General features: G+C 62.9%; 1 protein-coding gene across 2 annotated transcripts in view; it reads right to left on the bottom strand.

Moving 5' to 3' along the window:
• LAMA5 (laminin subunit alpha 5) overlaps positions 1 to 12,868 on the bottom strand; it is a 50,688-nt gene that overhangs the window by 14,839 nt on the left and 22,981 nt on the right. For both annotated transcript variants that reach the window (XM_057701159.1, XM_057701160.1), the window contains exons 12-37: positions 9,776 to 9,916; positions 9,558 to 9,695; positions 9,334 to 9,468; positions 9,117 to 9,251; positions 8,898 to 9,035; positions 8,357 to 8,409; positions 8,025 to 8,130; positions 7,823 to 7,875; positions 7,627 to 7,732; positions 7,148 to 7,247; positions 6,828 to 6,984; positions 6,570 to 6,708; positions 6,279 to 6,421; positions 6,093 to 6,199; positions 5,847 to 6,000; positions 5,197 to 5,357; positions 4,987 to 5,095; positions 3,409 to 3,506; positions 3,124 to 3,325; positions 2,922 to 3,048; positions 2,264 to 2,403; positions 1,597 to 1,712; positions 1,296 to 1,507; positions 775 to 979; positions 423 to 567; positions 109 to 249 (exon numbers count right to left, since the gene is read on the bottom strand). In XM_057701159.1, the coding sequence (XP_057557142.1) occupies positions 109 to 249; positions 423 to 567; positions 775 to 979; positions 1,296 to 1,507; positions 1,597 to 1,712; positions 2,264 to 2,403; positions 2,922 to 3,048; positions 3,124 to 3,325; positions 3,409 to 3,506; positions 4,987 to 5,095; positions 5,197 to 5,357; positions 5,847 to 6,000; positions 6,093 to 6,199; positions 6,279 to 6,421; positions 6,570 to 6,708; positions 6,828 to 6,984; positions 7,148 to 7,247; positions 7,627 to 7,732; positions 7,823 to 7,875; positions 8,025 to 8,130; positions 8,357 to 8,409; positions 8,898 to 9,035; positions 9,117 to 9,251; positions 9,334 to 9,468; positions 9,558 to 9,695; positions 9,776 to 9,916 (3,461 nt within the window). The remainder of the gene's footprint in view (positions 1 to 108; positions 250 to 422; positions 568 to 774; positions 980 to 1,295; positions 1,508 to 1,596; positions 1,713 to 2,263; positions 2,404 to 2,921; positions 3,049 to 3,123; positions 3,326 to 3,408; positions 3,507 to 4,986; positions 5,096 to 5,196; positions 5,358 to 5,846; positions 6,001 to 6,092; positions 6,200 to 6,278; positions 6,422 to 6,569; positions 6,709 to 6,827; positions 6,985 to 7,147; positions 7,248 to 7,626; positions 7,733 to 7,822; positions 7,876 to 8,024; positions 8,131 to 8,356; positions 8,410 to 8,897; positions 9,036 to 9,116; positions 9,252 to 9,333; positions 9,469 to 9,557; positions 9,696 to 9,775; positions 9,917 to 12,868) is intronic.

Genomic DNA, 12,868 nt, shown 5'->3' with positions numbered 1-12,868 from the left:
CCAGGCGCCCGGCCTTGCACGTCCCAGGGCCCCGTCCTACGTGCCCACGCCTGCTGCCTGGGGGCTCATGTGCCCCCTCCCTGAGTCCCCGCTGTCCTGCCTGCACACCTCCCGGCGGGCATAGGCGGAGCTCCGGCAGCGATCTGTGGCCCCGAAGCAGAAGCAGCGGGTGCAGCCTTTGGGGTTGGCAGCGTCCAGGGAGAATGTCCCAAGGCGGCACTGGTCACACCTCGGGCCCTGCACGTTCTCCTGGGGGCGGGAGGGCGCGACAGGGCAGGGCCGTCAGCCGCATGCCCACGTCGGCTCACGGCCACCCTGCAGTGGGGCTGACTGTCCCAAAGGCTCCCAGAGGACATGAACGTCAGCTGAGAAGACGAGGGACAGGGCGGGGGCGGCAGGCCTGGCCCACGGAGCGCCCTCACCTTGCAGTAGCACTGGCCCGTGAGGGGGTCGCACATGCCGGGTGCAGAGCCTGCTTCGTGGCAGTTGCAGGGGCGGCAGCTGGGGAAGCCGTGGAACCCGGGAGCACAAGTGTCACAGCGGCGTCCGGCCACGTTGGGTCTGCACCTGCCGTGAGGGATCAGGAGCTGGCCGGGCTCCCCTCCACCCGGCCCCCCACGCTGACGCGAGAGACCAGGGGTGCCCCCCACCAAGCTGGTGCAACCCCCCCCACCCAGAGCTGAAGGAGCAGACACTGCTGAGACCCGGGGCGCTACACGGGCGCTGTGGGATCAGGGCGCGTTGGCGGGGACCCAGGACCACGCTGGCGCTTACGTGCACTGGCCACTGTCCACGTCGCAGCTGGGGTCCGTGAGCTCCTGGACGCCGGGCCCTGAGCAGTTACACTCCTCACAGCCGACCAGGGGGTGGCAGCCGAAGGTCTGTGGCTGGCAGACAAGGCACTCGGGCGGCACGGTGCGTGGCGGGCAGACGCACTGGCCCGTGAGCTCGTCACAGAGGCGGCCGCTGCAGTCACAGGCTACAGGGCGCGTGCACAGGCCCCAGTCAGGGGACCCCTGCAGCCCCGGGCACACTGCACGGGGCGGGGCGGGGCCACCCTACCCCCAGCCTGGCTGCGCCCAGCTCCCGGCCCGAACCCCAGGCAGCTCCTACGACGTGGGCTCAGTCGGTCAGAATTGCTGTCTAGTCCCCAGAACCTTCTGGAGCAGCCTGCAAGGCCCAGGACTGCACAGACAGGAGGTGGCGGGGCTGGTCCTCCAGGCTCCAGCACGTCTCCTGAGCTCTTTCCTGGTGGGCACCCCTCCCCCGGGGCGCCCGTGGACTGGGGTACTCACGCCTGCAGTTGGGGAAGCCCCAGTAGCCGGTGGCACAGCGGGAGCAGTCACGGCCAATGACGTGGGCGCGGCAGGGGCACTGGCCCCCGAAGGGCTCACACGTGGGACCTGTGGCGCCCACCTCATGGCAGCCGCACGGCCGAGCCCCGTTGTTATAGAAGAGAGAGAGGGAGGCGGCGGCCGTGCGGCAGAAGGAGGACGAGCTGGAGGGGCTGGGGTGGGGGCAGGTGGTGAGGCCAGCTCACAGCCCGGCCCCCACCCTGCCACCCCGGCCCCGCGCCCAGCCCCGAGCCCGGCCCACCTGATGTGGTAGCCGTGGCTGGCGCACTGGCTGATGAAGTCGTAAGATTTGTCCAGGGGCTCCTCCTGCAGGTAGCTGGAGCTGTAAGCGTCCTCAGGGACCACCAGCACGTACTCCTAGAGCGTCAAGGCCTGGTCACCATCCCGCGGGTGCAGCAAACAACCCAGGTCGGGGGAGGGTGCTGGAGCCCGCGGGCAGGGGCCAACGCCAGGGCTTCTCTGCCACCGGCCAGGGTCCGGCCTGGCAGCTAAGACCGCGATGGCAGCATCACTCCCTGGTCCAGGGCCCCGGCAAGGCCGGCAGGTGCTGGGCCTCTCCCTGGGCCGCTCAGAGGGGAGGCCGGCCTCTGTGGCCGAACGGAAGCTCAGGGAGTGTGAGGAGGTGCCCCGGCCCCTGGTGCTCCCTCCATCCCTGTCTGCCCGACGCCTCTCTCTCTATCCTTCCAGACACCACCTCCTCCAGGAAGGCCACCCTGACCAGCGGGGCCCCAGGGAGCTGGTGGGCAAGATCCTGGCACGTGGACCCCCTCGGGAGCCTCTGGTGCTGGGCCTGGAGGTCCCCAGAGGCTGCTGCCCCGGCACTGGGCTCGGGCCACAGCAAGCAGGGAACACACTCTGGCAGAGCGACGGTGGTACAACAGGTGGACGGACACCAGCCTCAGACTCACCAGCCAGAGCCAGCGGCCCTCGGGCACACGCACGGTCACTGTGAGCTCACTGTCGGTAACGTCCAGGACGGTCCGGCCCTCACACACCACCAGGGTGCGGCAGCCGTAGCCATGCGGGCAGAAGCTGGCGTTGGCGTGGCCTGGAGGTGAGGAGAGGCAGGTCAGTACCCCCACCCCACACAGGCCCCCCCGCCCCACGGCCTCGTCCCGGGCCTGGGACTCTCCTGGAGTCACCAGGAAGGGGGGGGTGCCCAAGGCGGCAGCGGCCACCGAGGACCGTGCATCCGTGAACACGACACACGTGCGACCCCCCCGGAGGCCCACGTGCTGGGCCTGCTCGTGCTACGTGACTCAGCCACGGTCCCGCACGAGGGCCCAGGACGTGCAGGGCCCTGGGCTCGCAGAGCAGCACACGACAGACACGTGTCCCACGCGAGCCCTTGGCGCACGTGACGGGGTGAACTCCGAGTCAGCACAGGGGTGAGGAGCAGGGTCTGGCCCCCGCAGTGGCCCCGGAGCACCCCGTGTGACAGCTGAGGGCAGGACGCGGCGCGGGCACCAGCGCCACGGCCCACGTGAGCTGCGGACCCAGCGCGCCCGGTGCCCCCGGCGTGACGCCGCACAGGGCGGTGTGGACGAGAGCCCGCCCGCCGCTCACCCTGCCAGACGCGGCCCCCGCTGACCAGGACCTCCACGGCGAAGGTGGGGTGGGCCGGCTGGTAGGCGTGCAGCAGGAAGGCGTAGCGGCCCGGGGCGGGCACGCGGCCGGCGAGGAGCACGGTGCCCTGCGGGGAGAGGCCCGGCTGAGCGCGCGCAGGCGCAGGCGCGGGGCGGCAAGGCCCGCCCGCCCGGGCCCTCACCTGGGGCTGGCGCAGCAGCGTGGGCCCCGCGTCGGCGTCCGCGGCGCTGGGGGGCCGGGGTTGGGGCCCGGGCGGGGGCGCGCCCGGCCGGAGCTCCCGCCAGCGGGTCAGGGGGAGGCCGGGCGGCAGCGGCAGCAGCCGGCAGTCCCTGAGCACCACGGGCTGCGGCGGCTTCGGGAAGCGGGAGGGCAGGCAGGCGGCGCTGGCGGGGGACACGGCGGTGAGGCCCCCGCGCCCCAGCCCCCCGCCCGCCGCCGCCCCCGGCCCCCGGCCCCCGGCCGCTACCTGCCGGGGCTGAAGGCGCCGTGACTGCTGAGGCAGCGGACGCGGGGCTCCAGGAACTCCGCGCTGAAGGTCTCCGCGGGCACCAGCGTGACGCCGTGCTGGGGGGCAGGGGACAGGCGGGGTTGCGGAGGCGGGCGGAGGCGGGGCCCACCCACACCTGCGTCGAGCCCCTGACCCCCACGCTGCCCGCCTCTCCTCCAGCCGCACAGACCCAGCCCTCGGCTGCGGGTTCGGGGCCTGGAGCACCCCCAGTTCCCCCGAGGCCGCCCCTCCTCCCACCGCGCCCCTCGCCATCTGCGGGCACAGCGGCCGGGACCCGGCCCAGGCAGGCCCTCGGCGAGCTGGGGTGCGTCTCCGCCCTGTGCCATCTACCGTGGCACAGAACACAGGACAGGTATGGTGAAACGACATCACGGTGTGTCTAGAAAAACCCGAGAGCAAAGGCAGAATACGGTGTGACCACGACAGCTCAACCCGTCCCCGACACGGCGTGGGCAGAAGAGGCAGCGTAAAAGAACACCCGTGTGACTCTCCGGTTACAGCGAGCTGCAGAACAGGCAAACTCGGCGGTGCCATCAGTGTCCGGAGGTGGCTACCCCGGGGGGGCCCGCGTGGCATCTGGGGTGGGGCCGTGCTGCTTCCTGGCCTGGGCACTGGGCGTGTGGGAGACGTGCTGGGCTCTGGGTACAGCCCTGTGGAAAGTTTAAAGTGACCCAGCCCAACCCTACAGGACCGCGTGTGCGTGAGGACAGACCCAGAGGGGTTCCGATGTTGAAAAATAAGGAAGAAGCAACGTAATCCCTTAGCAACAAGGAAGAAACGTACTGAGCCTGGAGAGCGGAATGAGGGGCCGCGGCAGACGGGGCGTGCCGTTACGTTCTTCTGTTGGAAGTCACTTTGCAATATTTGATGCTTTTATAAGAAATATGTGCATCTATGACTCTGATAAAACTTTTAAAGGTCCCTGGAAATGTAACACCGTGAGACTGGGTAACACTCAGATGAGGACAGATCTCACGCGTTTTGTCACTCCCCGAGTTAACGTGCGCGCTTGTTTCTGAGCAGCACACTAACGACAAGCGTCGCGGAGCTCAGCGACGGCAGGAGAGTTCTGCTTGCATCTGATCTTGGGATTTAATTTTCAACTCTGAAGCTGACACAGAAGCAAGTTACCACGAGGCTAGTGAATCCCAAGCTTCAGGGCCCACACCACGTGGACCACGTCCTAATTCAGAAGAGCCCTGCTCACGCAGCGCTCCCTCTGTGAATTATACCAAAAAGCGGCATTGCACGAAGACAGGTCTTCCTACTCTGACTCCAGCGCATCATGGTTCCCCTGTGTGACCACGTGCGTTATCTATAAGTAAATTCACATTTCACACATGCAGGGAAAACCCGGCTGGGCAGGTGGGCTCTGGAAGAACCTCCACCTGGCGTGAGCTGACGGCGGCGCTGGGGATGGGTACCCAGGTTCATCACGTTCTTCCTCTTCTGCATGTGTTTAAAATCTTCAGAGAGACCTAACCCCACAGTGGACTCCTGGGAGCTGCGCAGGTGAGGGGGTCGGGCGGGCCTTACCAGGAAGAATCGTGCCTGCTCAGCCGTGAGCCGGATGCTGGCCTCTGTGTCCAGATGGAAGACCGCCAGGTGGTGCTGCGTGTCCAGGGCGGCGCCCCGGCACAGGGTGCTGGGGGATGGCAGGTGGTCAGTGGGGAGGGCAGCCCTGGGGCCCCGGGCCCTCCACCCGGCAAACCTCCCCCAGCCCTTGCCCCGCTACTCCCTACACACCTGTACAGGCAGGGGTGGAGGGTGAGCGACCCCTGCTGCGGGGCCCGCTGGGGGGTGTGCACGGCGACGTCCACCTCCTGGCGGGCGTCCTCGTTGGCATACTCCACCACCAGGGCGTAGCGGCCTGGCTGCGGCACCGCCACCTGAAGCTGGACGTCCACCTGGGAGGACAGGGTGATATGAGGCCCCGGCCCAGCCCCCCACCCAGAGAACAGGACACGCCTTCCCACCCCTCCCCCCACAGCCCCGCCCCCCACCGCAGGGCCCACGTGCCCGGCACCCGTGCTGCCTGGGGCGCTCCTCCTGCATCCACTCTGCTTCCAACCTCTGCTCGGCCCGAGCCTCCCCTGCCCACCCGTGGCCCGCTGGCCTCATCACTGTAGGCGGCCCGGTGCTCGAAGTGACCCAGGGACCTGCGACCTCCTCACAGTAAGCTGCAGGACGGGCCACCCGTGCCCGCTTACAGATGAGGCCCCGAGGCGCCCACTCCCGAGGTCGAAGCCCGGAAGGTGGCAGGCTGCCTCGCGTACAGCACGTGCTCCCGGCACCTGTGTCCTGTCGCTGCAACGTGGACCCCGTCTTCCAGGCCAAGGGCACACCTCCCACCTCCTTGACCCTGCCCGCCCTCACGGGGCCCTGGGTTCACGCACATCGGTGCCCCCACAGGCGGCCAGCAGAGGGTGCGAGGGGCTGAGCTGCTCCGTGGGGCAGGGCCGGGGCAGGCTGTTGTCATGGCGACACAGGGCCTCAGACCCAGCAGTAGAGGGGAAGCCGTCCAGGGGCAGGTGGGTGTAGAGGAGGCAGCTGGGTGGGGGCACACAGTCTGGTCAGCACAGGCGGACAGCCTGACACAGTGAGGGCCGGGCCCCCGCCCGCCCCCGCCGGCCGGGCCTCACTGGTCCCCGGAGCGCCGGGCGTCGGGCCGCGACGTGCAGGGCTCAGTCACCCGCAGCTGCAGGAGGGCCGCCTCGTAGTAGGCACTGGGCAGCAGGACCACGTAGTCCTGGTGGGCAGTGGGGGGGGGAGGTTGGTGCCGGGGCCCCCGCCTGGGCCCCGCCCCAGCCCGCTCGGCCCCGCCTCACCAGGAGCACCCCCTCGGCCTCCACGAGCAGGGCCCAGGCGCCGGGGTTCAGCACGAAGGGCTCCCCGAGGCCCCTCTGGGGCACGGTGACCAAGGCAGGCTCCGTGCTGGGCGGGAAGGCCACGGGCTGGCTCTGCTCTGTGCCTGCGGGCGGGGACGGCGGGCCTCCTGGAGGCGGCACGGACACCCAGGCCGCACCGCCCCCAGGGCCGGGGGCCGGGGGTCGGGCCTGGCCTCCCCACCCACGCGTGGGGACGAGGCGGGGGCGGGACAGGGTCGCCCCCCCACTCACAGTTGGGGCAGGCGGGAAACCTGCCCTGGTCTCGCACAGAGACCCGCCCGCTCACACTCGTGGGCCCGCGGTTGACGTATCGGAAGACGAGTCGGAAGAGGTCGGGGGAGGTCACGTTCAGGCTCGCCACGATCCTGGGCTGCAGTGGGGGCGGGGCAGGCGTGGACCGTCAGCGGCCCCTCCCGGCCGAGACCTCCGCGGCCCGCCCGCCCCAGCCGCTCTGCAGGGGGGAAGCGGGCGGGACGGCGCCGCCCCCACCTGGATGGGCGTCATCTGCGCGTAGCCCCGCCAGCTGAAGCTCTCGAACTCCAGAGGGTTGAAGCCGAAGCGAACGGCGTGGCCCTCGGGCGTGGCCGCCTCCTCCAGCTCCAGGCGCAGGTGGTGCAGGTCAGGGAGGTAGTGGTCCCGCGCCGGCCTGGCCACGGCAGGGGCGGTCAGGGCGGCCGCCATCCGGTCTGGGCAGGGCAGCCACTGGCCCTGCACGCTCACTGGGGCCCCCGGGGAGAAGCCCAGGGGACGCGCTGCCGTCCCGCTCCCCGCCCCCCGCCCCCCAGCCCATCGGGGGTGGGGAGACCCACTCGCTGCAGGTGAGGCCCTGGGTGTTGGGGCGGCACAGGCAGGCGCCCGTCCTCAGCTCACAGCCCTGTCCCAGAGCTCCACCGACGTCGCACCGGCAGCCTGTGGCCGGAGGGAGCACGTCAGGGCAGCCCAGCCCCCACCAGCCGCCCTCTGCCGAGAGCAGCGCGGGCGGAGAAGCCAGCTTTTACCTACCACCGGGGGCTGCCTGGGGCTCTGGACAACAGAGGTTCTGAGCCCAGCGGCGAGGGCCCTGGGACGGATGAGTGATGCCTGCCAGGGGCACGGGATGGCGGGGAGGAGGGCCGAGGGGTGAAGCCTGCCGCCTCTCTCCCAGGCCCACACGGGGCTGGCCAGGCATCGGAAGCAGCTCAGCGAGCGCCGTGCCCAGGCCCTGGCTGGGTCCCTGCCCCGTCTGTCCCTCCCTGGGCCTCAGCCTCCCCCAGGACGTGGTCCGAGGGCAGAATGAGTGGGCACGTACCACGGCAGCCGAAGTAGTTGGCCTGGTCCAGCCCGAAAAAGCCATCCTTGCAGGCTGCGCAGGTCTGGCCGCACACATGGGGCTTGCAGAAACACTGGCCGTTGCCCTGGAGGCCAAGGGAGAAGGCTGGATCAGGCAGGGGAGGGTCCCGACACGCTGCTCCCACAGCCCCCGGCACCTGGGCCGCCACACTCACCGGCTGGCACTCAGCCGCTCCACCCAGCGTGCCCCTGGGGTCGCAGCTGCAGCCTGGGTGGGGGCAGGGCAGAGTGGGTCTGAGAGCAGGGCAGGGGACAGGAGGCCCTGGACTCCATCCCCACCCTGGCCTCTGTGGAACCAGCCCGCACCTCCCCAGGGGTCTCCCCCAGCACCCCAACACCCACTCCAGGTGGACTCACGGGTGCAGCCCTTGGGGTTGCTAGGACTCAGCCCCCAGAACCCAGGTTTACAGCGGTCACAGCTTGGCCCCTCCACGTGAGCCCGGCACATACAGGGAACATGTGCCTGGGAGAGGATGAGACTGAGGGTCAGAGTGGGTCCCTGCCCCCCTACCCGCAAACCCCCAGCCCTGGAGCCCTGTCCCGTCTCTAGCATGACCCTGCAGTGGGGACAGAGGACCAGCCAGGGGAACTAATGGGCTCTGTGGTTCCCATGGCAACCAAGCAGCTGGAGAAGTGATGATGTCTCTTGAGATGATGGCCTCAGCCCCAGAGGGCTGACCTGGGCTCACCTCAGGAAGATCACGATCGGCTGGGGCCAGGCCAGCAGGGTGGCAGGAGCCAGCTGTGGAGACATGCCCGGGCCACTGTCATTACTCGGTCACTGACCCTGACGGCCGAGGGCTTCTCCAGGCCCGGCCAGGACCCGAGGCTCCGTGGGAGCCAACACACAGGCCTCCCACACGTGTGAACAGGCAAGAAGCCACATGTGCCTTCATGCCCTGGTCCCCGTAGCCGTGAGGGCATGTGAGCCAGCTCCCCCAGCATGCAGCCCGTGGTTATGAACACACAGTGAGCACATGTATGCACAAAGCATGTGAACAAGCATGAACAGATACACAGCACGTCCCCACATGCAAGTAAACACGCGCGTCCGAGAACCACATGGAGATGTGCATGGATGTTCACAGCCGGAGGACATGCCCATGCAACACAAGCATTTACATGAATGACGCGTGAGCCACAGGAACATACACGGGCCACGCAGGGCACAGGGACAGTCACGGGAACACGCGGCACACGGCGCGCACGCCCACACGGTACCAGCCTCACCTTCGCAATAGGGGAAGTTGTAGGCCCCGGGCACACACGTGTCACACCGCAGCCCGGTCACCTGGGGTCGGCAGCTGCACTGCCCGCTGTGGGGGTCGCAGGCTGTGTGCAGGGAGCCTTCCGGGGAGCAGTGGCAGGCTGGGGGAGGGGGAGGAGGGCTGGGTGTGCGCACGTGGTGGGCACGCGCCCCTGCCCCCCTCTCCCGGCCCGGGCACTCACGGGCACAGTCGGGGAAGCCGTGGAAGCCGGGGCTGCACTCCTGGCAGGTGGCACCCGCGTAGCCTGGGCGGCAGCGGCACAGCCCGCCCGCCCCACACAGCTGGTCCAGGGCGCCCTGGGGGTCGCAGTCGCAGGCTGCAGAGGACTCGGGGTCAGGCCCTGGGCGCCTGCGGGTGGCCCTCCCACCCCGCCTGGCCCCGCAGGGCCCTCCGCTCACCGTGGCACTCAGGGTAGCCATGGTGGCCCGGCCGGCAGCGGTCACAGTGGGGGCCGTCAAACTCCAGTCGGCACATGCAGCGGCCGGTGTCGTCGCAGCCCTCAGGCAGGGTCCCCACGGGGCTGCAGCCGCACACTGCGGGGCCGAGAGGCATGTGGGCCCTGAGCTGGGCGGGTCGAGCCCCTGGCCCGCGCCCACCCACCCACCGGGGGGACTGCACTCACGGTGGCAGAGGGGGAAGTGGAAGTAGCCAGGGGCACAGCGGTCACACGCTGCCCCCTCGAAGCCCGCCCGGCACGTGCACTGGCCCGAGTCACGGTCACAGCTCCCATCCAGCACGCCGGGGCTGGAGCACTGGCAGGCTGCAGGGAGGAGGCGGTCACAGAGGGGTCGAGCTCCCAGGATCCGCGAGGGGCCGGGGCGGGGCCGGGGCTGGACTCACGCTGGCAGCCCGGGCCATAGAAGCCTGGGGCGCAGAGCTCACAGTGTGTGCCCTGGAAGTTGGGTTTGCACACGCAGCGCCCCACCCGCGGGTCCTTCCGGCAGGCGTTGCCCTGGGTCCCGGCGGCGCTGCAGTCACAGTCTGGGGGGTGGGGGAGGGAGGGGAGTCTCAGAGGCCCCGTGGACCCCAGCCGCCCACCCCCCAAACAAACCTCCTTTCTCCACAAACTCCGTTCTGGCTTTGACACTGCACTCATGCAAAATGAAAAAGTCTTTAAAAATTCCAATAAGGGAAAGCTGATGTTTTTGGAAAACAGTGGCTTGCAGTGAAATCAGGACCACATTACATACACATGATCAGTTGTTTATAATGTAGATACCAAGTCAATTGCAGGCGTTGACATGACCAGAGAAAATACAAAAACAAAATCGTAACAAGGTGAAAAGAAAATTCTACTCTTTATAAATAATTCTGGGGATTACTAAGAAGGAAGAAAGAGTGTGGTAAATGTCCTAGCTGATGCACAAAGAGAGAGTAATAGTATTTCATTTTTGTTACTGACATAAAATAAATGGCTCCATATTTGTCAAAACATAATGAGTAACCTTGGGCCAGACCAGAAAACAGAAACAGAACTTGCAAACCCTCAGGGAAGAAAACACAAAGCATTCAAAACACATTTTGCTGGTCAATTCAGCGAAAGTCAGAAAAGGAAAAATTTAAGCAGAATGAGAGAAACTAGCGCTTCCTTGGTGGCACAGTGTTTAATAATCTGCCTGCCAATGCAGGGGACACGGGTTCAATCCCTGGGCCAGGAAGATCCCACATGCCACAGAGCAACTAAGCCCATGCGCCACAACTACTGAGCCTGCACTCTAGAGCCTGAGAGCCACAACTACTGAGCCCACATGCTGCAACTACTGAAGCCCGCACACCTAGAGCCCATGCTCCGCAACAAGAGAAGCCACTGCAATGAGAAGCCTGCACACCACAACGAAGAGTAGCCCTGCTCGACATAACTAGAAAAAAGCCTGAATGCAACAATGAAGACACTACTCAGCCAATAAATAATAAATAAATTAAATTAAAAAAAAAGAATGAGAGAAATGATACAACTGGGGCAGAGGTGAACCCAAACTGACAGCAGCCACAGCCCTTCTGCCAGGCCACGTCTTGGCTCATGAGATAAACCCAAAGGCATCACCTTGACTCTTGAAGGAGAATCCAGTGGCGTCCTTTTCAAAGAACGTACCTTGAAGCAAGGACTTGGACAGGAAACAAAGAGCTTCCAGAAGGGAGAGTGGGTGGCGCAGACCCAGAAAGAGAAGCATGGAGCATGGTGAGCCCAAGGCACAAGCATTAATGGAGACAAAGAGGGATGTTGTGTGTTGAGAAAATGGACTTGCCCTCCCAAAAGACACGGCAAACCCAAAGCTCTAAGAGCACGATAAACACGGTCCAGAGGTGCTGAAAACTAAAACCATTGAAACGGAGAGGAGAATTAGGCAAAACCACTGTCATAGAGAGAAAGACTGAATACACTGTTCCCAGAATGTGACAAAAATTAAGAATAGAGTGGGTTTAAATAGCATAATTAACATGTCCTTTAATAGATGTATATGTACAAATCTATACCCAACAAACATCACATGTTCCTGTCAAATGTTCTTGGAACAATCTAAAAGGGGTCACATTCTAGGTGAGAAAGAATATCTCAAATTCCAAAGACAAGGAGTAGAAATTATCAGGCTACCAAATCTGACCATGAGGCGTAAAACTAGGACTGTACCATCAGAAAACGGACAGAATGGAAATCTAACCACTTGAAATGACACTGTTCTAAACAACTCGGGTCAAAAAGAAAATGAAAACTAAAATGATACATTATTTAAAAAGGAACAATAGTGAGAAGCCAGCACACCAACCGTATGGTGTGTACCTAGCCAAAGCTACACTCTGAAGCAAATTTATAGCTTTAACCCAGGGTTTCTAAACCTTGGCACCAGTAACATTCTGGGCTGGATAACTATTGTGGGCGTGTATCCTGTACACTGTAGGATATCTAGCATCACCCCTGGCCCCTACCCACTAGATGACAGTGGCACCCCCCCCCCCACAGTTATATCAACCAAAGATGTCTCCAGACATTTTCCTGCAGGATAAAATCACCCCAGTTGAGCAACAATGCTTTAAACCTTTTATAGATAATTAAGAGAGACTAAAAATAAAATTCAAGAGCTATAAAAACAGCAATAAATCAAAAGAAAGTAGAGAAAGACAAATACTGTATGATCTCATATGCAGAATCTTAAAACACACACACAAACACACAACCGAGGTATGCAGAATCTTAAAACACACACACACATAAACACACAACTGAGATATGCAGAATCTTAAAACATACACACATGCACACACACACACAAATACACAACCAAGCTCATATATATAGAAAACAGATTGGTAGTTGTCAAAGGTGGGGACTGGGGATTGGGCAAAATGGGTGGAGAGTGTCAAAAGGTACAAACTTCCAGGTATAAAATAAATAAGTCATAGGTATGTAATGCACAACATGGTGACAGGACTTAATGTTCTGCATAAATGAACGTTGCTAAGAGGGTCGATCTTAAAAATTCTCATCATGAGAAAAGAATTGTAATTATGGATGGTGACAGATGTTAACTAGACTTCCTGTGGTGACTGTTTCACAATATATCAAAATACCAAATCTTTGTGTTATATACCTGAAACTAACATAATATTGTATGTCAATTATACTGCAATAAAAATTAAAAAAGAGAGAGAAAGACTGATTTCAGTTCAAAACTTTCTATATTAGGAAGTAAAATCTCTCTCCCAAACTAAACAGAGAAAAACTCCAGCAGATCTTATCAATATAACCTTAAGCTGCACTTTGAAAACACCAAGAAACTCAACACACTTCTGCTACATCTAATGAAGGTAGGAAAGAAAAGAGAAATACACAAAAGGAATAAAAGGAAATTTAAAAATCATGTACAGAATGCTATGTATAACTTTATGCCAATACCTTTTAAAATCCAAGTAACATGAATAATTTGCTAAGAAAAT

Source organism: Hippopotamus amphibius, chromosome 12 (genome assembly GCF_030028045.1).
Source record: "Hippopotamus amphibius kiboko isolate mHipAmp2 chromosome 12, mHipAmp2.hap2, whole genome shotgun sequence".
NCBI lineage: Eukaryota > Metazoa > Chordata > Mammalia > Artiodactyla > Hippopotamidae > Hippopotamus > Hippopotamus amphibius.
The sequence above is the reverse complement of the archived record's forward strand: the minus strand, read 5'-3'. Positions and strand labels throughout refer to the sequence as shown.